The 25,512-nt window shown below is 42.8% G+C and overlaps 1 protein-coding gene across 4 annotated transcripts in view; it reads right to left on the reverse strand.

Moving 5' to 3' along the window:
• The window catches only part of Adamtsl1 (ADAMTS like 1), an 877,745-nt gene that overhangs the window by 27,014 nt on the left and 825,219 nt on the right, over window positions 1-25,512 (reverse strand). For all 4 annotated transcript variants that reach the window (XM_076934699.1, XM_076934698.1, XM_076934696.1 and 1 more), the window contains 2 exons: window positions 17,322-17,501; window positions 14,406-14,540 (listed from right to left, as the gene is read on the reverse strand). In XM_076934699.1, the coding sequence (XP_076790814.1) occupies window positions 14,406-14,540; window positions 17,322-17,501 (315 nt within the window). The remainder of the gene's footprint in view (window positions 1-14,405; window positions 14,541-17,321; window positions 17,502-25,512) is intronic.

A 25,512-nucleotide genomic window follows, 5' to 3' on the forward strand; every position in this document is an offset into this window, starting at 1 on the left:
TCTCTACCCAGAAGTTTGCTCTGAAGACAGGTGTCTCTTCTGTCCCTCAGATCTTACAGACAGTTCAGTGCCTGGGAGAGAATGCCTTTATTTTACTCGGATACTGATGACTTCTTTCTCAACTTCAACAGGTCTTTCTTAAAGTTGAACAAAAGTAGTTTCTCATCTGATGGCTCCGTTGATTGCAAAACTACGAGTTCTTTGGAGCAAAGTGCAACAACCAAATTGTAACTGTTGGAATGAACAACGTTCTACTCTCTAGGCCTAGAGCGGGGCGAGTTCATGATGAGCCTTGAATAAGTTCTTGTGCCAGGAAGAAATGACCAAGGCATGGAAGTGACAGGGATCTAGGAATTACTTGCTGCACCTGGGATTATCTTTTTTCTCTAGCATCAAAAGAAATAAAAGAGCAAAGGCAGCTCTATGGATGGTAGGAATCCATGGATTATGGAAATATAAACAAATTTTATGTCTACCCCAAAATGGAACACTTACCCCTTGGTATGTCTGGGAGGACAGCTCTGGACCCCTTTGGGTGTTGAAGGCAGAAAATGTCTAAGCCTCTGTATAAAGTGGCACAGTATCAACATATAATGTGCACACATGCTTCTGGGTGCTTCCAACCATATCTAGTTATGAAAATGCTATGTAAATGCAATATCATTTAGGGAGAAACAACACATAGAGACTGTTTGTTGAGTAGAGATGGGTTTCTTTTTCCTGACTACATTTGATCTACGTTGATTGTCCCTGGTCGAATCCTTGATTATGGAACATATGGACACAGAGACCAAAACATATCATTTTATAATCAAGTCAAGTTTTGTATGGAGCATGGTTAGGTTCTAAAAGTAAAAAGCTCCACAATAGTTGCTTAGTCAAAGCTTTGATTCCTTGGCTTTTCATTCACCTGTTTTTTTTTTTTTTTGTATCATTTTCCCTCTCTGCTGTTGTCCTGTCATGGGGATGATTTCAGTGTCCTTAGAAGAAGCACTTCACTATAACCCTGTGATCCCCAGAATCTCCATTATATCACTGTGAACTAACTGTAGGAGGATTTGAGAGGCTAGGAAGGTTTCTTAGGGTTGAGAACAAGATTACAGGGCAGGAATTAAGAGGATGGGCAGTATTTGTTGTGCATATAAGAGCGCCATGGCCACTTTCTGCTGGGCCCAAATTCCTTTACTGGGCTCAGGAAGCTGGCAGGACAACAGACACGAAGACTTGTGCTGATTTACCTGTCTTGATACCACTTCAAAGAGTCACACGCTGCACACACTGCCAGGGTCCAGAAGGGCCTTGAATGATTTTTTGGTTGTATCTCCTTGGAAACAAAATGTACAGGGAGCTCATTATTTCTGAGCTGCCCAGCCAAGAGAGAAGTAAGGAATTCCATAATTATAGTGGATTTTCACATTAAAAAGTTCTTGGTAGAATGGTGACCTTGGGGTTGAACTTGTCATTCACATACCGTTGAGAGATAAGGGGTTAAAAGAATTTGAACCACTCGTGAGACGTGGATGTATTATTACAAGGTCCCATTTCACAGGTTAATCTGATTGCTGCTGCAGTCATCATCATCTGATCCTTTTTGGCCCAATGCATCTCCTAGGGTTTGTGCTGCTAGGCTAGCACAGGTGAGGAGTGGCCACAGTCATCAGCAGACCACCTTTTGAATGATACATTTTTTCAAGAAGAGTGAGTCCTCTCTAATTTAGGAATGTAACCCACAACCCTTGCATGGTTACGTCCTGGCAAAATGTCCCTTCTACCTTCTACAATTAACATGAAAGCAGCCATATGAAAACAAAGATGAACTACACTGCTGTACTCTGTGCCGTGATCTTAATGATGCCAAAATGTTCTTCTGGCTTAATCCCTTTGTCTCCTTTCTAGGCACACAAGGGAGAGGCATTCAAAGCTAGCCTCGGTTTCTGGGACTCCGCAGAGTTGGACACCCAAATCATATACTCTGGTGAGGGCCGAGATAGTATAACCTTCTTGGTACACAGATATGTACGAAAGACATCTGTGCAACTGAATCAGATTTCTAGGTTTTAGTCATTTGATTTTGCATATTCCATACGCATGCTTGGGTTGAAATTTTATCAGTAGCAGAGGAGATGGAAATTCTTCCCTATGCCTCTCTCAACTGCCTGCTTACTTACAGTCAGTCCTGCCAGTTTTGTATGTAGTCAGTCCTGCCAGTTTTGTATGTACCTGTAAAGTACCGCTTTGAAATAAAAATAGTAAAGTTAAACTATAACTTCAGCCCTTTTATATAATACATTTTAAACTTTAGGGACCTTAAGATTTGAGGAGGCTGGGCGGTGGTGGCGCACGCCTTTAATCCTAGCACTTGGGAGGCAGAGGCAGGTGGATTTCTGAGTTCGAGGCCAGACTGGTCTACAGAGTGAGTTCCAGGATAGCCAGGACTACACAGAGAAACCCTGTCTCGAAAAAAACCAAAGGGGGAAAAAAAAAAAAATAAAAAGAAAGAAAAGAAAAAAAAAAAGATTTGAGGAGGCTCTCAGGATTATAGGTCCAGTGATGGGCAGAAGAAGAAGTTCGAAGTATTTGTGTAGTGAGATGATTTCCAAACATTTACCCAGAAGATGTAAAGGAGTGTAGCTAAGATGGAAGCTGGGTAGCATTCTCCCTCTGTACAAAAGACAGAAGTTAATCATGTAAGAGATGAAACTCACCCTGTTTCTACAATAGTAGCCAAATTCATCTCTCTAAACTCTAACTAAACACAGCACATAGAAACCCTGGTATTCCCTCTCCCCAGGGGGATAAGATGGACTTCACTGGGGATCAGACTCTGCTGAGTCATGCTTCCATAGACGTCAATTACTTGCACACACACACACACACACACACACACACACACACACACACAGAGGAATCAAGGCTCCAGAGACTCAGCGTAGAACTTAAAACAGGAACGTGTTCCTTGCTTTCTTTGCATCTTCATGGCTCTCCAGGAAAGAGAGAGAGAGAGAGAGAGAGAGAGAGAGAGAGAGAGAGAGAGAGAGAGAGAGAGAGAGAGAATGTGTGTGTATGTGTTTCCAATTCCCTCCTGTGCTTTCTTGGCCCATCTAATCCTATAGATCCTTTATGATGCTGTATTTCTTCCCAAAGTCTTCTCAGATGCTGTTCTCTAGGGCAGGCTGCATCCTATTTCCCTTATAGAGAACACTCTATACTCCACTGTGAAGCAAGGACTGAGAGGAAAGAAACTGTTCTTAGCCAGGAGAGCTTCATAAGTGGTTTGCAATCTCTCCTGAGTTTGGCCTTTTTCTTGGGGTTCTAGGATTCCTACTTTGTGATCATTCTTTCCTCTTAAAAGGTAGCTACTAAACTGGATTGGAGCTTGCACAAATATATTTACTCTGTTTTATCTGGTTTGGTTCTCAAACCAATTCTGAGATGGAGGCTATTGCCCCCTTTGACTACTAGGAAAGGAAGACTCAGAAAGCTATGTGACTCGACCAGAGAACTATCCCAAAGTTTGCATTTGCTTTACCCTTTGGCTCAGTAGTGGGCTGGAGTTTTTGCTTAATTTATCCGAGATGAGCTGGAACTCTTAAAGAGAACTTGACTAAAAGAAATGAATTTAACAAGCAAAGAGTTAAAGAACTAAGAAATGTAAAATGTGTAAGTTAACAAAAAACTAGGCTGACTGAGGCCTGAATCAATCCACCATCCTCTTTATCCCTACCAAGGTAACTCAACTTTCTTCACTCTGCTGCTCCAAGAAGGGAAGGGTTGGGGCAAGTGGGAGCCTATAGGAACTGCACACACACCATGTTCAGAGACACCACTCCAACACTTTAAATACTGTATTTACCCCTTTCAAGAGCTCCGAAAAGTTAAGCAGCCATCCATCTTCACTTTACAGGCTAAGGCTGGAGAGCTTGAATCATTTGCCCAAGGTTATTCAGCTGTCAGTAGGTAGCATAGCCAAGCCTAGTGGTTCTAGAGCCTGCTCTGATCACTGTGCCACACTCTAAAATGCAGGGGAAGAGCCCCATTAGGCAGCATGGACATTAGACGATGGAAGGGAAAAGGTCTTCCACAAGAGGACCGAGCCTTGCAGGCTTGGTCTTTTATTAGTTTCCAGAGCGACTGCTCCACCCTCACGTCTCCTTCTATTACATGCTCTCTCCTTATCACTCATGGGCTGATCTTTTTACTCAAGGAGTCCTTTTATATCAAAGGCAAACATGGGCCAGCACCTCTGTGCTCCTACCCAGAAGGTACCACACATGGACCCTCTAATAAGGCATGCATCTTCCGAGCTACTTCTTAACACTTGACATGACAGCCAGCAACTGTCGCTAAAATCCAAGGAAGAGCTTAGTGTAGGCTACAGCGGAGAAGAGAATAGACTTAAAGAGTTTATAACAACGGAAGTACAAAGGGCGAAACTGAACACATGTTAGCTTTTACTTTTGTACTGGGCAATAAACTAGGCGCACTACATAGAGCTTCTCATTTAAGTCTCACAAGCCCAATTCTGTGGGCTGGGTTATGTATCAGCGAGGAAATAGATGCGGTGCCTTTGGAAATGGCTCTTCCAACCGAGGCGCCTTTCCTCTATAAAGCTGGCTGAGAACTGAGGCAGGAGGGTCTGTCTCTCCTTTCACAGTTCCTAACAAACCCTGGGACACAATCCTGCCCTTTCTCTTCTATAGTTTGCCTTTGGGCCCTGCAGCTGTTGTAAACCTGCCAGTCTAGCACCGTACAAACACAGAGGGGGCACGGAACATGAGGGGGTGTTTTCAAGAGCCATTTCATGGTGAGGAAGGATTTATTGGGGCAAGTGTAGAGTTCCTCATTTTCCCACCGATGGCCTTTCAATACCTGTCTATTTTGGGGACACCAGACTCATTCACATCATTCCTATTGGGTATGCTAGGAAGGGCAGTGGCCTGGGAATTCTGTCTTGGTGCCAAGAAAGGGTAGGAGCAAGTGTGAGTGAATTTTCTCAAGGTCTCCATTTCCTGATTATCTAGAATCTTAAAATAAGTCCATGCCTGGTTACTTGCTATGGCCTGGAACAGTGGCAAGTGGGGGAGATTTACTGCCTTGCTCTCTCTGCCCAGCTATTTTAATGTCACTTATGCTTTGGTGTCTTTTTATATTTATGGATGTGCACTCCAGTCTGAAGAACTGCTGTACTTCTTCCCATGGCTTCCCCATAAACACCCTTTGAAATATTGATTTCGTTTTACACAGTCTGCTGCTGAGCTTCATCTAGTCCCTACTGGGCTCTGTTATCCACTTCAAATTTTACCTTAAGAAAAGAGACCAAAGTAAATAAACAGGGGCTGTGAACAACCACAGAACACTGGTCTTTCTTCTTCGTGGCAAAGTATATTCTCCTTGTGGGCAACACTTCAGGAAACAAAACTTAATTTCCTTGTGGCATGAAATAGCCTCCCAGTATAAATGAGGAAACAGATGCCAACCGTTCTTTGAAGGGGGTCAGGGTAAATGTCTTTTTGCACTGACTTTCCTCATCAAGGATGCTGGTCCTGCCCTTCAGGTTGCCTTGCCCTTCCTCTGCATCACTTTCCCTGACACCTCTGGGTGGGACCCTATTGTGAACTAATTTGTACCTAACCTTTGGCCTTCAGGTCTTGTTGTTCTTGCAACTATCTTTGGAGAGGAAGTAGTGATGATTTTAGTCTTCCAAAGGATCTTCCAAAGGATCACGAGAAACTGGTTTCCTAACAGATGTGGCCTAGGACACCATTGATGTCATAGCGTGCATTTCCTCAGAACTGCTGGGAGGAAGTGCCTGATGTAGCCTATACCAGGGGACTCAGGAAGTGCGTTTCTAAGGGTGAGGGTGGAGATGTGTGGGACAGATGAAAAAGCTGTAATTAAAATAGAAATCAGAGATAGAGTGGCTCAAGGCCCTGCTACCAACCTCTGTTTTAAGCTGCTGGAAAATGAAGCTCCCTTTCTCCCTAGGATCTGGAAGCAAGCTGAGAGACATGATACAGACATGAAATGTCTCTAGTAATACTAAGTCCTATTAGTGACTTAAAGAAGGTTGTCTATAGCTTTGACTTTTGCTTTGGGAAATATAGTTTTACTATTATGGGACACAACCATATCCCTTAGTATACTTGCTGTATAGGACAGCAAAAATGACTCTATAGAGTAGGCACACCAGGGGCAGGTACAATGCACAGTGATGAAAATAGCTCCTATTTATCTCCTTACAGAAAAAGCTTGCCCAGCCCTGATGGAGAGCAGGTGCTTAGGACATCACTGGAGAGTGATCACTCCAGGCTGGGACAAAGACCTCTAGGATTTAGTTTGAGGTCAAGAGAGGGCCTTTTGGGCAAAGAAGTCACAGAAAGCTCAAGACAATGACAAAGACCAGGGAGAATTTGGACAGAAATGGAGTTACTGTATGAGACAAGACCGGGAGTAGCGGTGGGGAGAGGGATACATGTCAGATTTGAGCAGCAAAGAAGTTGTGTGCTAAGTTAGACTATTCTAAATATATTTTACATATTCCATTTTTTTCTTTTCATTCTGAACATGTAGTAAGGAAGAGGGAGGAGACTGGAAATCCACTCGACCCTGAGAATGATTTCTTTAAAAGTACTGATCCTTAGCTCCACCCCCAGAGATTCTAGCTTAATTGGTCTTTGTTGGAATAGTTTTAAATTTCCCAGGTGGTTCGATTATCCATTTGGGCCCCTCTTACTAGAGGGAGGAAATGGTTAGGCACGTGCCTGCTGAAGCTTCAGGCCAGGTAGGCTAGCAGGTGCCCAACACATGTGAGTCAAATTAAATCAGCAATATTGGCTTGTACCAGAGCCAGCTTGATAAGCCTCTGGTTTACTAGCGTCAGCTATACAGCATGCAGTTGGCCACATGGCTTCTAATAAAAGAAATCACTTCTGCCTGCCGTTGCCTAGTCCTGGAAAGTTGAGCTCATGATACTCAAGTCAATATTGAGTCAGTTTAAACATTGAACATTTAAAGAGTTTTTTTTTTTTTTTTTTTTTTTTCTCTGTTGTTTTAATGTGATCATTTACAAGGCCTTACAAAATTTGCCCTCTGCCTTCTTGCCTATCTGGTCGGCTTCCCAGCCTTCATCTCTTCTCTCTGTGACTCCACTCCAGCCATCGTGGCCTCTTTGTTGTTCTTGGAGTACACGAATCACATCCTCCTGTGCTGGGAATGCACCTTGCATTCCTTCCAGCAGTCATGAGCCATGTTCAGTAGCTTACTGCACATCAATGCTCACGGATCATGGTCTTAAGAGTTCCTCTGGTTGTAAAGGCAACCTCTTTCCCACATACTGAACTGTTCCCTGATGTGCCTTTCTACTTTTAGGTGTTTACACACTAACACTGTGAACTCCATCTGTAGATTCCAGCTCTGGGGTTTGTCTGTTCCATGCATAGTGGGCTTGGATTGCCCACCAGTGTAACATTCTTTATTGGAATGACCCAGTTCTAAGAGTGCCAGAGGAAGAAATGTTCACCTTTCAGGATGAGATTATGGATCACCACTGCTCTAAATAGAGGTCTTGGGCCAGTTGAGCTTTGCAGTTATCTGCAGAGAAATGAATGTCCAGAAACTGTGCAAGTGTGGACAGGAGGTCAGTGTGGAAACACAACTGTGTGAGCACAGTGTGAGCCTTGGCCCTGGTGCCTGATGGGCTCTGAGATGCAGAGAGCATGCTAATGCTACTGTGAGGCTGTGGTCTGAGCTGGTTGTGTGCTGGAGCCCTGCAGGGGAGAAGGGCCAGGAACACTGAGGATGGACTAGTCACAGACTCTCCCTGCTCTTTGTAAAATCATCGGGCATGAGAAAATGGCTCCTGTGGGGCTGGGCCACATGCCTCTAGCAGGGATGCTTGAAAGGTCTGTGGAGTTGAGCTTGTTCACTCACAAAGGAGAGAGTGTTCCAAGAACAGCAATTCTCAACCTGTAGGTTGCAAACACTTTTTGGAAATGACCCTTTTACAGGGGTCATCTAAAACTATTGGAAAACACAGATATTTATATTATGATTCATAATAGTAGCAACATTTACAGTTATGAAGTAGCAATGAAAATAATTTTATGGTTGGGGGTCACCACAACATGAGTTTAACTGTATTAAAGAGTTGCACGTTAGAAGGTTGAGAACCCCTCTCTCTCTCTCTCTCTCTCTCTCTCTCTCTCTCTCTGTGTGTGTGTGTGTGTGTGTGTGTGTGTGTGTGTGTATAAACCAGAGGATGGTATGTGGCTGAATTTCTCAGAACTTATCTCATTTTCTGAGACAGAGTCTCAGTGAACCTGGAACTCACTAATCTGGCCACACTAGCTAGCCAGCCAACCCCAAGGATCCATCTCCCCCACACCTGGCATTTTACATGGATGCTGGATATCCAAACTCAGGTCCTCATGGTGGCAGAACAACACTTTACTGCCTGAGCCAACACCACAGCCACAGACAGCTGTCTGCATATATTGTTGCTGCAGTCACTGGGGAAATATCTGGGGCCTATAGAACAGGGTTTTCCTCTTTCCTAATCAGTAGGATGTTCTAAGCCTTTCAGGATCTTAAATCTCAGGAAGAATGTCTAACTCAGGGATAGGGTACAATGACAGTGGAAAGAGTGTGGCTTTTAAGCAGGATTTGTGATTTCCATTATAGACCTCAGCATTGTAGTTAATAATGTGTCACAAATGTTTTCTGCATAGGGCCAAATGAAGGATACCTTAGGTGCAGGGGCCTCAGGGCCTCAGGGCCTCAGGGCCTCAGGGCCTCAGGGCCTCAGGGCCTCAGTTGTGGGTACTCAGCTCTGTTCTGTGGTGTGGATGCTACTGCAGGCAATGCACAGGTCAGTGAACGAATGTAACATAACAATAAAGTTCTGCTTACAAACAGAACTTTACAAAATGAATAGTCTTTGGAACTCTGCAACGAACCCCCATCAAATATGTTCAAGACTCTGGGTCTGTTCTAGATTTCTTAAATATAAGAATAATGCATAACAGAACAAAAATAGGACGGAGAACCATACCAAGGTCTCAGTTTTCCACTCTTCAGAGACATCACTAAGAGAATGAAATGGTGGCCACAGTACAAAATATCTGAAAATCATGTGTCTAACAGTAGGCTTTAAAATTATATAAAGATTTTTGAAGATTCAAGTCTAAGTGAAGAAACACCCTACTTTAAAAGACTGGTAAAACAACTGAACTGGTGTTTTGCCTAAGGAATTAGGATGGTAAATAGGGAAAGCTGCTGAACACTGCTGATTATCAGAAAAATGTAAATGTGAACCACACCGAGATTACCACACACCCAGTAGACTTCCTAAAACCAGGACAGCAAGGAGAGCAAGCTTTGCTGGAGACTAGGAGACTCTAGAATGTCACCAAGTGCTGATGTGGACATGAAGTAACGGACCACTGTGAAAAGCAATGTGACCATTTATTGAAGTCCTACCCACACACCTGCCATGTAATTCAGCCATGTCTCCCCTAGGTGTTTAGTGAGGAGAAATGAAAGCATATGTCCATTCAAGGACTAACGCATGAATTTTTATGCCAGATGCATTTTTAATAACTAGAACCTGAAGTGACCACTCTGTTTCTCAATTGGTGAATGACTAAGCAGACTGTAATATATCCATACACGAAGTGCTAGGCAGCGAGAGGAGACATGCTCTAACAACAAATGTGGTGACATAGATGAGGCTGAATGATGTTATAATGAAGAAGAAGTCCTGACATGAAGGGGTGACAGGATCGGAAGAGAGATATGTGTGTGTGTGTGTGTGTGTGTGTGTGTGTGTGTGAGAGAGAGAGAGAGAGAGAGACTTTTAAAAATAAAAAAGATTCATAAAAGAAGTCAATCTTCAATGGTGTTGTTCCCTTTATGTAACACTATGCACAGCGAGATTGCCTACTTTGATAGAGAGCAGATCCATCAGTGGTTAGCTGAGGTGGGACGGGTGGGAGAGAGTAAGGTTTCGAGGAGTGATTGTGAAGGGGCGGAAGGAAAAGAGAAGATCAAGCCAGGAAGGCACACAACAAACAAAACCAAAGGTGTGGAAGGCAACCTTGGAAATGCTGTATGTTCAGTCTGTTGGCTGCAGGGGCAATTTCCATATTAGATTATGTGTGATTTGTTTCATGTCAACTACCAAATGGCTAACTAAGCATGTATAAATACATGTCTTATAAATCAATAAAAAGGATAACTAGTTGTCATAAATGAAGAGATGACATGAATGAGCAATTCCTAAATGGAATTAGGAGACTGAAAAATTTATTAAATTGCAAAAGGAATAAAAATAAGAATATACTTATAAATAATGTTTCTTGTATCTTGCAGCATTGTGCATTACAATTACAGTGCTGAAAGTAAAAACTCTTGATTACAACCCATGTAGATAACACTTTTGGGACATGGGACCACTCATTCAGTTCTTGTATAAGAGGGATATAATTTTTCTAGGGGAAAATTAGATAATACATAGTAAAACCCCAAACAGTATGAAGCTTTGACACAATGAATCTACCATTAGGAATTTACCCCAAGTAAACAGGGGTCACAGGAAGACATAGAAAAAAGTCATCATGCTTATTTTAAAAAATAGTAAAAAGACTAAAAAGAACACAAAATCCACCAGAGGACTGATTGAGTAAGACACAATATCTTGTGCCAAGGCAGCCATGAAAAGTGAATTATAGAAAAGTTTTAGAGACATAGAAAGATGTTTGTTGGTTATCACTAAGCGATACTGGCCTTAAAGCCAGTGTGCAGAACATAGTTAACTTTAGGTAAAAATATATATATATATATATATATATATATATATATATATATATATATATAAAGGATTTAGACTGATGTTTAAGGTATTTGCACTCACTACTTCAGGGTTGAATCATTAGATTTTTTTTCTTTTCTTTTTTTTTTTAAATTTGATTTATACTTGACATAAATGTAGATATATTGCTATGATAATTACAACTCCAGTTAAAGTTATTTAAGAAAAATCCATGATTCTACCCTATAAATGAGTACTATTGGCCCTGGTTGTCCTTCTAAAAACATTGCATTCAAAGTTACAAGAAGGGTTAGATACCCTGGGGAGGTCTGCAATGCTTCTGTTCTGAAAATGGAGACTGTAGGGCACTGTGTTAGGGCTGGACCAAAGGAGGACTCATTCCTTCTAGAGAAGTGGGTATAATCTTGAGCCTCCTGCAGAAAGGACAACTACCACCAAGTTCCAAAGAAGTGGTACTTGTGTTGGTCAGGATGATGGATCAGGTAGGCTGGACCCTCTGTATAGCAGACTCCAGTGGGCATTTCCTAATGGAACCCACATAGTCAAGAGTGAAGAGCATCAAGAGACTTAATCCTAATTTTCTATGTTACTTTCATGTAAAGTGAGGCCTAAGGAGCCCACTCAAGTGCTATTCTATCAGGTGCAGCTATGGCTTGAAGGGGAATCAATGTTAATAAGCTGTATAACTAATTCAGCCATTTCTGGAAATAGATTCACTCACCCACTGGAATCTCAACACTCAAGTCTCAGTGAATAAGAGCTAGCTCTGAGACAAGGCTTTTAAGACTCCAGTTCTCCCTTCTTCCCTTCCATTAATGAAAGGGCAGAAGCACGGCCCAGGAGCCACTGCTCCTGTGCCTCGAAACCACGTGGGACCACAGCACATAATTAGATTACAGGCAGTTAGCCCCAAACACCAAGAAATACTTGAGCCTAACCACTTGCTGGCTCCATCAGGCCTGGCAAATGGCTTTCATCCATGAAATCAAGTAGATCAGGTGTGGATATTAACGAGTTCCAAGGTAGTACCTGTCCTGAGTGACTGAAGATACATATTTCCACCTTGGTCTAGAATATGTTACTCTTAGAATAAGATTGATCATTCACAGTGCTAGATGGGTTTGCCTTGAGTATTTATTTTACTACATCATCTTTTTGTAAAGAAAAGCTAAGAGCTGGGCAGATGGCTCAGTCATTAAGCATGGTTGCTGCTCTTGCAAAAGATCTGAGTTTGATTCTAAGCATCCATGTCTGGTGAGTTACAACTTCCTATACGTCCAGCTCCAAGGGATCCGACTGCACTCATACACATACACAAACAACCACACACATATAACACAAAAGTTAAAAATCCCTAAATATTCATCTTAGCATCCTATCATAGTACGCCTGCTTTTTCTAATATCCAGAATTCAAATGCTCTTTGATTTGATGCTCTTTACTGTTTAAATTTCTCAGTAGAAAACTCAGTGTGAAACTGCCTTCCTGGCCCATTTCTTGTAACAGAGGGCCCAGCCAGAGGACCCAGCCAGAGGACTAGAATCTGTCCAACTGGGAGCAAATGGGTGAACTAATCTGGATGAGTCAACAGCAGGAGAAGCTCAAGGTGGACAGAGGGCATCAGAGTGGTTGAGGTGAACTCTGGCTGAGCCTTGCTAATCTTGATTTCAGTCTAGCTGCCCATCATCAGGCTCGAAGCAAAAGTATTGCACAGTTATTTCTAGAAAGATCCCTGACAAATATTTTGCACAGTTCATCTCAGGATCCATGGCATCATTTTCTTTTCTTGTTCTAATCCTGACTGTCCATTTCTCTTACAGTCTGCCAATTTGAAAGCTACTCACAGTTTTTTGCACACATTTCCATAGCATCATGGAGGCTCTTGTATGTGGAAACCCAGTTTTCAGAGTCCCGATATTTGACACAATTTCCGAACCCTAATTTATCTCCACAGTGGCACACAGAGCTCCCTTAGGTCTACAGTGCTGGGGCAGGGCTGATTTTTGTCCTGGCTGTTACACCCAGGGATTTTATGAACACTGGCTCACTGTCTCCTTCAAATGGAGCAGTCTGGAATATTAAGGTGTCTTAACTGTTAGATTTAAATACCAGTCTAAGGTAACAAAGCATTATAAACCAGCAATGGAATGCAGCAGCAAGCACAATAAATCCTTATTGCCCATGGCTAAAATGAGACAAAAATATTATTTCAGAATAAGGGAGAAAGAAACTACAGTCATCATGGAAGGCTGTGAGCCCATGGACCTTTCCTGCTTGTGGAATGGTACCTGAGTGACCCAAAAGAGTCATTCAGCTTGAAGATTAGCAACTGCTGTGAGCTTTGTTAGTTACTGGGCTCTAACTAACAGGATAACGGGGAGTCTAAAACAAAGGTGTTTACAATGTCCATACTTAATTTGGAGTAAGATTATCATTGGTAAGCCAAGGAACTGAAGTTTGAAGCTTGTGTGGCTCCTGATCAGTAGGATATGAAAAAACGTAGTGCCAAGCTCCTCGTGTGGTGGTAAACAGAGGAGGGCCACTTGTTGACCAGAAGAGAGAAGACAGAAGTGTTCCCATCTGCTGATAAGATATAAGGGCTCCCCACTAATTTCAGATAATAACGGAAATTGAAATGGAAGAAAATTTTTGTGTTCTAACTGTAATCCCACTGAAGCTCTTGGCCACTCTGATATCAGTGTGGCTGGTAAAACTTTGGGTGGGATAACAAAGAAACTTTAAATTTTGAGCCAAAAGAATAAATAATTCTATCTACTGTTATCACATTCAGGGGCACATAGTGTGGAGAATTTCTCCATTTTCATGGTCTTAAAGAAGTCATTAAGAGGTTTGGTTTTTCTCTCTAACCAGTGTAAGTCCTGGGCCCACAGCACAATCAAACGGAAGGCATACAGATTTCCCATAGATTCCCTGTTCTCTTATATGCACAGCTCTGTCTTTCCCATGATTCCAGAGTGAGGAGCTCAGAGCTCAGAGCTCAGATGCAAGCAAAAGACTGCTACTCTGGATGTTGTTACCAGTTGTGTAGGCAATAGCTTGGTCCCCAGTGTTTGACAGGAGGGTTTTGCCCTGGGAACTCTATCTGGGTTGGCTATAGACTCTGTAGAGGGAGAGATGGCCTAGACAGAGACAGAATTTCTGGCCTCTAGACTGCAAACATTATAGCTTTGCCCTTAAAAGCTGATTCTAGCTGTTTCAGAGTAAGAGGTTAGAGGGCTCATGGTGTGGAGGAGACACAGAAAGGGTTGTTCATTGCTACCCGTTTCTCAGAGTTCAGTGAGTGCCCCTGAAGGAGAGGGTCTGGGCCATGGCATCAGCCCAAGAGGGGCCATATTGGAATCCAGACAAACTATAGAGTCCAGACTAAGAGCCGCACTCACCTCGTGTGGAAAGTCAGCCAAGTTTCCACTGGTGAGTCTGGATTCTGTAGGCAATTTAGTGATTTCCTGTTGGCCACCCCCCACTGCTGCCTCCCTCCCACCTGCAGGCAGTCACCCATCCATAAATCCTGTCCAGCCCTGGATTTTTGCCCAATGTTTTAGAGGATTGGACTCACCAAGGAGAGCGGAATTCCCAGGATCCAGGACCAGCTGTGTTCCCAGAGGGGACATAAGCACCGAAGGAAGGTTCGGTCCAGTGGCTAAGAGCAAGGCCCTGATGTCTTCCAACTGTGTGGGGACTTGGGGGGGATCTGGGAGAAGACAGATGGTGGATCAGGAGGTTAGAACATATATGCTATGTTCAGGCCAAGAGAGGATAGGCATACACCCCTGTGTGTGTATGACAGGCATTGCTGCAATGGACTTGCAACCTCATTTTTCCTATAGAGAAGGTATACCTATGAAGGTGAGTTTCAAACTTAATATTTGATGCCTGAAATAACAAGGTCTGTAACAAGAACCAGGCCTGGGAATCTCAGGAGTTCTCACTTTATACTGCTTTACAGCACACCACCACTGGGTCTTTCTAAAAATGTAGATAAATTGAAACATGTTACAAAGATGCTATTTTTTCAAAAGGACAATTTTAGCATTTACTATATGCCAAGTTGTGAGATAAATAGTTTTAACCATTTTTTAAAGTTAACTCATAATATCCTTAGGAATGAGGCAATTTGTAACTGTCCCCACAGATAGAATACTATCCAAGAATTTATTTAAAAGGATTTGTACAAGCACCCTTTTCAGTGAGAGACAATCTAGTTGTGAGGTTGATTTGCTTTGTAGTCTAATTCTTATGGCCAAGCAGACCAAGCATATAAAAAGGGCAGGAAAAAGTTACTATGGGGTGTCATGCAAAATCTTCCAAGGAGTCAGGACTGAAGTCTTCAGTGGTGGCTTTGGACAGGCCCCTACCAAGTGCTTGGCATTTTGTTAGCACGTGTTAGCCATGTACATAAATAACTGTTGATGGTGTCTACTTCAGGAAGAACATTTTTATCTTTATGGCTTTACCAAAGACCGTCTCAGAGAAAACACAAGGGTGAACTGTGAATCATGTATCTACTTAAGAAACAGAGAGCACGCAACCCTTTTTATAGGGAAAATGTGTGCTTAGAAGTCCACATTTTGAACTTTGGCTGAGCCATCATACTTAGGTGAGTACACAGTCTACTGGGCCTTAGCTGCTTCATTATAAACATCCTTTTGAGTAAATAGCCACCGTCAAAGTGTCTTTATTCCTCTCCTCCTCCCTTATTTATTTATTAAAAACCAAAAGGGAAAGCTAGTCTCGTCTGAGAAATAATCTATTTTCCCTGGGCCAAATGTCAGCCTCTACTTATATTCTTACAGCTTCTATGGCAATTCTTTGTGTGTATGTGTGTGCCTATTTTATCTTTCCAGTGGAAATGTAAAATCTTCAGGGGTAGATTCCCCTTCATTTTCCCCGTAAAACCTCATGAGTGTCCAATTAACTTGGGCTGATAACAGTCCAGATGTCTGTCCACAGGCTACATGAATGAAGAAGAACCAATGCCACATCCTTCCATGCTGAGCTTTCAGACTAGATGTTAAGTCACAGGACTTGACAAGAACTTTCATTTTGATAAACAGAATTTCTCCTTTAATAATTAAGCTATATTATCACTTATAAAAAAAGAAATATTTTCATATTGACATTTGTTAATTACACTAAGACTCCTAATAAAGAAAAGTCCATCAACGCATCTGAACAGAGATCGTTTTCTTCTGGGAGGTTTGATTATCATGGGGGAAGGAATCATGCTCGTCCACTGTATTCATGGTCATGCTCTATTTAGAATGTAGGAAGAATTGGCTTGGAGAAAATACTTCATTGCTGATGCCACAGTAGTGCTCCTAGGTGCCCATCTTTGTTATCAGAGATCACAAGAAAGAGTCATCTTTACTGGGAAGAAAAATCCTACCAGTGAGCATGATCACTCAGCGTGACCCCAGAATAACAGCTCAGTTGATGAAACCCAGTGGAAAACAAGTGACATCCTTTTTTTTTTTTTTTTTTTTTCTCAGAGCCAATTTTCTAGGCTTCTTAGGAAGTCTGGAGATTTATGCAGCCACCAGTGAGATGAAACTGCAGCTGGGCCCCTGGAATCTGAGTGGGTGGGGGTGCGGGTACATCAGCAGCAGTGGGTGTGAAAATCCAAGTTTAAGTCCACAGGGTATGTTGATGTATACATGTGTGGATGTAATTATTATTTCTCACTTTTCACCCACCCCCATTAGAAAGAAAGCTCTCTCTCTCTCTGTGAGAGAGTCAGGATATGGGCTCTAATTATTGTTCTAGTTTTAAAGGGCAAGAGCCCATCTAGAAGCTTCTGTTTGATGTCACCCACTCACCCCCAGATTCAGTAAAAAGGAAACAGAAACTGAGCAAAGCAGGCTGTAGCTTCCAAGATGGCTAAACTCTGTCCTGGGGAAACATCGTGGTGGCCAGTGGCCAGGGACTGTTCTTACTTGTAAATGGTTATTTTACACAAGGACCTGCGACAGACTTTATAATAAGGAGTTCTTATGCTTGGGACATGTATGCAAAGATTTTATGCAGATTAAAAACCTACCTGGAAATGGGTGAGAAAAGTTTAACATACATGACATTTTTACATTCATGTTTCTCATGTGCTCTTCAAAGAAAAGCCTAGCATGGGAATTAAAAATTATTTTCTTCTGCCAGCCCCAGTTGATGACACTCGTTCCCTAGCAGTATGGGAAATCCCCAATTGTCAAGTGTCCCATAGAGAACAGTGTATAAGGTTTAAGAAGGTGGATAACAGTGCCATAAAGGATAAGCAACAAGAGGTAGAGCCAGTCCTCATACTCAGCTTTGGCTGGCTTACACACACTATTTCTGTTGGAAAGGCTGATTGCAGGATGAATGGATAAAGGGGCACCGCCTCTATTTTACAGTCTTAATTCAGTGAGGGAACAGGGAAGGGGAGGATGGTCAGTCACCACCCATGGTCCAACTGAGGGTGTGATTTTAGGAAGCTTTTTACCTAGAATCAGGAGCTGTGTACTCTCTGTCTGTTCTCCGTGAACATTGGCTGCCCTGCAGGAATACAGGCCTTGGTCAGAGAAGGACACATTTGTGAGGAGCAAGGAGCCCTCGTGCAGATGCTGGGAGGAACTCAATTTGCTTTTATTTCTGAACCAAGTGACTTCAGCTTCAGGTACACCTAGGAAGACAAAAATAGGCATATCAAACAAATGTTCAGGTGAACCCAGGACATTTAGAGGCTCTGGCCAGCCAGCCCACTCTGCAGGAAGCAACTGTCTGGGCGTCTTCAAACATACTTCAGCCAAACCAAATATCACCTTGGACTTCTCACTGTCTCTAGAACTTTTGTTTTTTAAGACTTTTAGAGATGAGGTAGGAAAGGGGAGGCCAGCTAAATTGGGAGGAAACAGTGGCACTTGCCAAGTTACAAAAATGTTCAAGTTCTTTGGAGAAAACATCATGAAGTAGAAAAACTAAATATATACTTCATAAAAATGAAAATCCTACAACTAAGTGAGACAAGCATAGTGCTCAGTAAAAAATCCAGATATAGAGATATATACCACCTGATTTCATGTCTGCAAGTGATATACAAAAACCGATGGCATAACACACTTGTAAAGTTTCACCAACATGGCTGCTTAACAAGACCGGAGCAAAAAACCACACCAATACACACGCTAACATGGAAAACAGAACTTCATGGGGCTTCAACTCTAGAGAAAGAACTACAGGTAACTAGGGAATGCTGAGAGTAGGAGAAACAATCTTCCCCAGGGAATATCGCCCAAATTGCTATGCAATATCAACTGGGCAGCCCGGGAGTCTTATACATACAAGCAACATTGTATGGATGGAGTAGGCTATATTTATGGAGGCTGTTAATTTGAGAGAGGGTAGCAGGGTAGTGGAAGGTGGGAGAGGCACATGGAAAGGATTGGAGGGAGGACAGGGAAGGGGAAGTTATGAAACTATATTTTAATTAAAAAACAAAACATAAAACCAAGCACCATTAGTTTATGTTGTTAACAGGCAGGAAGAGGAGTCGTTCCTTTGAGGCATGGAATGAACACAGGGCATCTGTGACACAGAAAAGGAAACAGAGGCTGGGTCTTTGCCAATGCCAGTTCTTCACCTGGAAATGGTCAGTTGTGGAGTGTTCACTTGGCATCTTTTTGATAAGTACACTTTTAAAAATATAGATGTCATATTAAAAATAAGGCCCAAAGATGTAAAACATCAAGATATATCTTTGATTCAGACAAATAAAAACTGCTAAGAAACATGCTTCTGTTTTTAAAGCTGCCATGGTTTCGGTAAAAAAAGATTATATATATGCATGTTCATCTGTGTGTGGGAATAAGCATGTGCCTACAGAGGTGCCTGCAGAGGGAGGCCAGAAGCATCAAATCTGTTGGAATTTGGGTAACAGGTTGTTGTGAGCTCCCTGATGTGGGCTCCGGGAACCTAACTCATATCATCCGTGAGAGTAGCATACAATCTTAAACATTGAGCCATCTCTCCAGCCTCTCTCATTTGGATTTGTGTCCTCACAAGTCCCATGTTTCCCCAGGCACAATCTTCTGGTTGGCAGAATTTCTAAGAAGTGGGGCCTAGTGATGGTCTGTGGGAGAAACACTTTTGAGGACAGGTCATGGGATCCCAGGTCCCTCTTTACTCTTTTGCTTCCTGGCCCTGTGGTGTATGGTTTTCTTCTTCTACATACCTATCTGGTAATCTATAATGTAACTACTGAGTCAAAGTAACATGCCAGTTGATAATTGACTGCTGCGTTCAACAGTAGGAACGTTTTCTTTTTTTTTGTTTGTTTGTTTGTGAAAGTATTTATTTAAGGTTATTATGTACAAAGTATAACAATAATATCTCAATTCATAGGGTGTCCATCAAACGCCAATTGTGAGATGCATGCACTTGAGGCATTGGACTGAGTGTCTGGAGACCCCTCAAACAATGCTGACTATTGTCACTGAACTGAAGTTGGTTACAAACCAGTATTGTATGACAAGATCCTCTTGCCAAAGACAACATACACTTTTGAGATGGAACATGTGAAATTAAGTTCATATTGAACAATGTGTTTTCTCCTTGCTTGGTATATTATTTGGCATCTGAGATGCATTGAGTTTATTTGAGGAAGTCAGTCATACTCTTTTTTTTTCTTATTTTATTTACATTTAAGATGCCATCCACTTTCCCCATTTCCCCTCCCTAGAAAACCCCTGTCCCATGCCCCCCCTTTCCTTTTTGCTTTTATACAATTTTTTTTAAAAAAATGTTAATCTAACTCGGGCAATATCTTAGGTAAGCAGACAGCAGGGCCTGCCCTAAACAGGGAGTAACTGGGACCCACCAAGGACCCAGGAAGTCACTCCCGGCCTGGAACACTGGTTGCTTCTGGTCTGGGCCAGAGCACTGAGGAACGTTTTCTTTATGAGTTGGTGTCTTGAGTGTATTGTTAGAGTGCCAGAAGGGTGATCCAGACAAAGGCTATCTTCTCAAAACAAGAGAACACAAAGTGGTGATATCAGCAGGAGAGAAAATGGACCAAAGAATAGGCCTCTACCCTTCCACCATTTATTCTTATATTTTGTCTGTGAGCATCAAGGAAACTGTGTATAGTCATGTGATAGGTGCCCATCCTTGGTAGCCAGATTCGGTAATCTAGGAACAACCTGAGATCCCCAGGAAATTTCCTTGAAGTTGACAGGTAAGCAGTTTACAGACTGTGACAAGAGCTCCTAGGTGGTCTTCTGAAGAGGCTCCATAAGAGGACAGGCTCTGAGGGAGCTGGAGGATTGAAGGTTTGGTGTGCTGATTCCCAGGCTTCTAGGCAGCAGAAACTTCATCTCTTATACTACCCAGCCCCGTTTGCCCACAGAATTTTGCAGCAAGCATGCAAGTAATGTTTAGAATGTCAAATACTGGAAACTGGGGCCAACGCCAAAAAAAGCCAAAGACCTAGACTTTTAGTCTAATGATTTCCCAGAGCTGGGGCTATATTTTGTCCTCAGACAATGTAAAGTTGTCCCAGACAGACAACTTACAACTAGGGGAGCTGACCTCCCTGAGGAGTTACCTGTGCACCTACTATTTGCTTCAATTGCTCAGGAAGAGTCAGGTTAAGAGGAGAAAATTCCAACTTGGATATTGACGCCTTCTCACCCCAGCAAGAGACATCCAGCAATTCATCTTGATGATACAAAGCCTGACTCCACAAGAGAGGGGCTGCCCGTATCTCTAGGCACACCTTGAGAAGAGATGCAGGTGAGAGGCAGAAGAGCCGAGTTTCCATTGCAGCACCACTAGGGAGAGCAAGCGCATCATGTCTGCCCATGCCAGCTAGGCCTTTGAACCCTGAACTCAAATTTTTACATTAATTTTTTTTGTTATTGAAAAGCCCCTGAAAAGGAGTTGAAGAAAAAAAAATCTAGTTATTTCTCTCTCAGAAGCATAGTGGACAATGGGTTCTTATAAATTATGACTACGAGGGTTCTTTCCTCCTGCCTTGATTTACTTCCATACAGCATTTAGTTGGGGCATCTTCCTTTTAGTCCCTAAGGGTTAGCAAAAGGCTGTTTTTGAGAAAAATAAGAGGGGCAAGGGAATCAGATGACAGGAGCCTTTTGTTGGATGCAGAAAGAACACTGCTTAGGTAAACAGAGGAGTGAGCACCACCATGACTGCCTTGTTGGGACCTGGAGCTTATGTTCCTAGAGGCAACAGTTACAGCCCTGTATGTGTATACAGACACTTCTGTGGTATGATGTCATCAGCTAAGAGATGCAGAGGAGAGAACAGATGTATGGCAGGGGGAGGAGGGAACAGAGGGACAGGGAAAGAAGCCAGGGGTCAGAGCGCTCACAGAGCTATTTCTTACTTCTCCAGGAACTGATTGAAATGTTCCTGTTTCCTGTATCATTCCTTGCCTTGTGACCCATAAAGTCAGGCTGCTTCTCAGTGAGGGCAAGATTAGGTATACCATGGAAGGGATATTTCTGTGGTGAGATCAGATTAGGCTTCATGGGAGAAATGGAGATGTTCAGGACAGCAATGGGAAGGGGTTTATAATACTCTTCATAGTACTTCACAATACTCTCAAGGAGAAGAGGATTATACGGAAACCCTTCTCTGGTCTGTTTAGTAGCAAACATTCCTCAGGCTCATCCTTGAAGAGACCTGTGTTGTGAGCTTGACAATCGCTGTTGCCACAGTTCAGGGACTTCTCATTTGGAACTGTGGACCTCAGAGCAGAGAAGGACACTATAGAGACATCTGGAGTGACAACCGGCCCTTCCGTGACTGGCTCTACCATTGTGAAAAAAGAATATGGAATGAAGAAAATGAGCAAGGTACCACAGAACTAGTCCCCTTTCTCTCTCAAGGGATGGATGCTATGTTTTAGAGACTCTCATTAGCCCCTCGATGTGCCAACACATACTTGGAAAGGCACAAGACATTCTAGCCTAATCCTGATGTTCAGAATACCTTGACACCAGGAGTGTAACGAGCTGTGCAGAAATAGCCCACTGACATCATTAAAAATAATACTAACTAAGCATTTACTATAAGCCAAACATTACAGAGATGTAAACACTTATTTTCCATAATGATCTCAACAGGCCATGTACTAATATCAACTCCGTAATATAAAGGAGAAAAATGGGTCTCAGACTAAGAAATCTAGAGAGATAGCTCAGTGGGTAAAGTGCTTGTGCAGCTTAAGAACTAGAGTTGGCATCCCTAATACTCAAGTAAATGACAGGGTATGTGTGGCAGCCTGTGTGTAATTCCAGAGCTTAGGAAGTGGAGACAGATCATCTTCAGAGCAATCTGGCCAGCTGCTCTAGTTAAACTATTGGGCTTCAGGCTTAGGGAGAGATTCTACCTCCATGTATAATGGCAAAGGACTGATTAAGGAATCCACCCAGCATCAAACTCTGACCTCCTAATATAAACCCACACATGTATACATGCATAAACAAATGCACCCACCTCATAAACATATACACTCAAAAGAAAAAAAAAGGTGCCTATAGTCACTGGACCTTGAAGCTTGTTGTTGCTGGGTCAGTCACTAATGTGAAGACACCTTCAGTGTCAGGAACTCCTTTCTCAACAAACACACTTCACAGCCTGCTGTCATGCTAGACTGTCTCTTTACAGGACAGTCTCTGTTGTGCCTTGCTGCGATTTCTAGTTGCCTTTTCCCCTCCTCCAGAGCTGAGGACCAAACCCAGGTTTGTTAGGCAAGTGCTCTACCACTGAGCTAAATCTCCAACCCCTTGCTGTGATTTATAAGCCATTAAATTGTTAAATATGATCATATCTTATCTTATTTTTTTTTTTTTTTTGTGGCCACTACATCACCAAAGCTGTTTCGAGGAAGGGGGCCTCTAGAAGCTACAAGAGCTATCTGAGTTAGCTATCTGTTGTTGGAAAGTTCCATCATGTTTTGGAAAGGTTCTCCCCTTCACCTGTTATAACATGCCAGCACACTCTACATAGAGTGTTGTCTGAGAAATGGCAGAAAACACACTCTGCAGCACAGCACAGTCTGGAACTTTACTGGTGTCCACCAATCAGTTGTCCAGGCTCCACGCTGAACTCCTGGGTATTATTTGTGTCTACGAAGGGGATGCAAACTAACCTGTGTCTGCTTTATCCCCCTGTGGCATTTCTTAACAGCAACACAGTGTTCTCCCTTGGAAGGACCAATAAATGGGTCTAGTCAGAATGGCTGGTAACGGGACCCGATTACAAGGATTAGTGCCTTTAATCTCTGCTGAGCTGCCAGGAAGCATGATGCTATAATATCCCCTTCTTCTTTAATATCCTAGACAGGATATTCTTGCTAACTGGACCATTTGTTATACTTGGAGGGCTGCTTGTACCATGGCAGCTTGTCAGCACCTTGAAGTGGGGTGTCTAAAGGTATACTTTTATATGATATGTTCTTGAAGTTTCTTAGTGTGTGTGTGTGGGGGGGTGTAGTGGGGGTGGTGCTTGACTTGGTACAAGAAAAGACAATGGATACAGTGATTTAAATATCAGTTTTGGTAACTAGTCTAAGGAACCATGGTGGCCTTGACAAAAGGCTTGTGGCTTTCTTTTTCGGTTTCTCCTTGGGAACTGTGGCAGACACTTGGCAGTCATTCCCAAAACCTTTGTATTCTTTTTCACGAGTATTGCCAGAGGATAGGTCCCAGTATCTCTCTGAGTTATAAGTGGGCATGGCTTGAGGTATGTGAGAAGCCTTAAGTGGCTCCTTTGTTATGGCTCTGAGAGCTTTCTCAGCTGAGAGAGAGAGAGAGAGAGAGAGAGAGAGAGAGAGAGAGAGAGAGAGAGAGAGAGAGAGAGAGAGAGAGAAGGGGGGCCCAGGGAGACCTTAGAAATTCAACAGAATGAAGGCTCCTGCACCCTATAACCCTGAATGATTTAGTGAGGGCAGATGCAGTCCAGCTGAACACTGAATTCTTAAGAAAGCCCTGATAATCTATTGTATCTGAAGCATTGTGCACTGGGGGATAGCAGGATTTACTTTATACTAGACTCTAACCTACCTTAGCTGATGCATTCCTCCTTGGCTCCTGAACCACTCATGTCTATACCACCAGTCCTACTACATCATCAAAACCCTTCAGAAGCATCCCTTGCTCTTAGGATAAAAATCTAAACTGTAGTATAATCTATGGGCACTTGTAATCTAGTCCCTGCCCACTTCTTTACTTCCCAGCCTCATGCGCCTTTTTTTAATCTCTGCCACTGCCGGCCATAGTTCATAGATCAGTCATATCTTACACACAGGCTCCAGTTCAGCTTGTCAGATGCAGCGTGCCACAGGGTGTTTGCACACAATTTCCTCCATTGATCTTTGATTGTTTCCTTAGTTTTCTGAACTCTAACCACAGAGAGAACAGTCATAAGAATGAGAGAGTGGATTGGATCCCTTTTAAAGAAAAAGCCCCATCCCACTCTCTGATTAATGTTCTCTATGCCGAAGGGTTGGGAAGAGTGTGTGGGGCTGCGTTTTACAAGTGGAGAGCACAAGTGTGGGAAACACTCTTTAATGAGAAACTGCTAATGGCTCGAACATGTGAGGATGTCGGGCGGTCTAGGCGAGGTATGAGATGTTCTTTAAATAGACTTTTATATATCCTTTAGAATGAGGCTCACGACAGACACATGTTAATTAGGGAGCGAATAGGGAAGGGGAGGCTGCAGCGATGAGGGAGCTATGTTTAGAACATGCACAGTGGGAAGGCTGGAGGGGGGACTGTGAGCATAGCCTCATCTTCTGTATTTCCTGAAGTGTCAAAACCACCCTGCTGTTCTAGAATAAGGATATAATGGCTCTCCCTATGGATGGCACTGCACTACTCTGTGTTTCTGAACCTCTCTTCTCCCCAGATGGTGAGATTTCTGGTTAACCTTACCAATCTGTGTGCTCTTAGGAGATTTCCTGATCTAATCTTGATTAGGTATTCAGTAGGATACTGTCAATGAGTCAAGCAAGTGAACTTGACAGACAGCCTTCCTTTAAGCAGCCTTAATGGAGCCAAGCTTCTGTCTTTTACAGGGTGATGTTACTAGGGTTTAGAGAATCTTACCCAACCAGGCAGAAGGCGGCTAAGCCCCCAGTGGAGATGGTGAGGAGTAGGGGAGGAACAGAGGAGCATTAAGGTAGCAGTTCCTGAGCCATGTCACATTTAGCAGTGTCGTCAGAACACTGACTAGAGATGCAGTGAGGATCATTTCCCTGCACATCCAGTTAATTTCATCAAAACTGGGATTTCCATCAACCATGTTGGATAAATATATGATTCAACAACACACAGAGTTTTAATTAGGCTTAATGCACATTGTCCTGTGGGTAAAAAACAAAACAAAAATCCGTAATGTTTCAGCTATACTGGCTGGCCACTGAGCTCCAGGGATCTGTAGGCAAATACAGAGCTTAAGATTTAGTGACGGTGCTTTACCAATTAAGGTGGAGGATGATAAAAAGAAGTCAGCTTTTGGCTGGTTTCCACATATGTGTGTTCTTCCCCATAACAAAACTCCAACCCATACCTAACTATAACTTCATAGTTAGGCAATGGCCATTAAGTGAACTTCTGTATGAGGTCCAGGCAACCGGGTCTTGGTTGCCACTACAATGGGCCAAAACA

The sequence above is a fragment of the Arvicanthis niloticus genome, chromosome 5 (assembly GCF_011762505.2).
Source record: "Arvicanthis niloticus isolate mArvNil1 chromosome 5, mArvNil1.pat.X, whole genome shotgun sequence".
NCBI classification, from domain to species: domain Eukaryota; kingdom Metazoa; phylum Chordata; class Mammalia; order Rodentia; family Muridae; genus Arvicanthis; species Arvicanthis niloticus.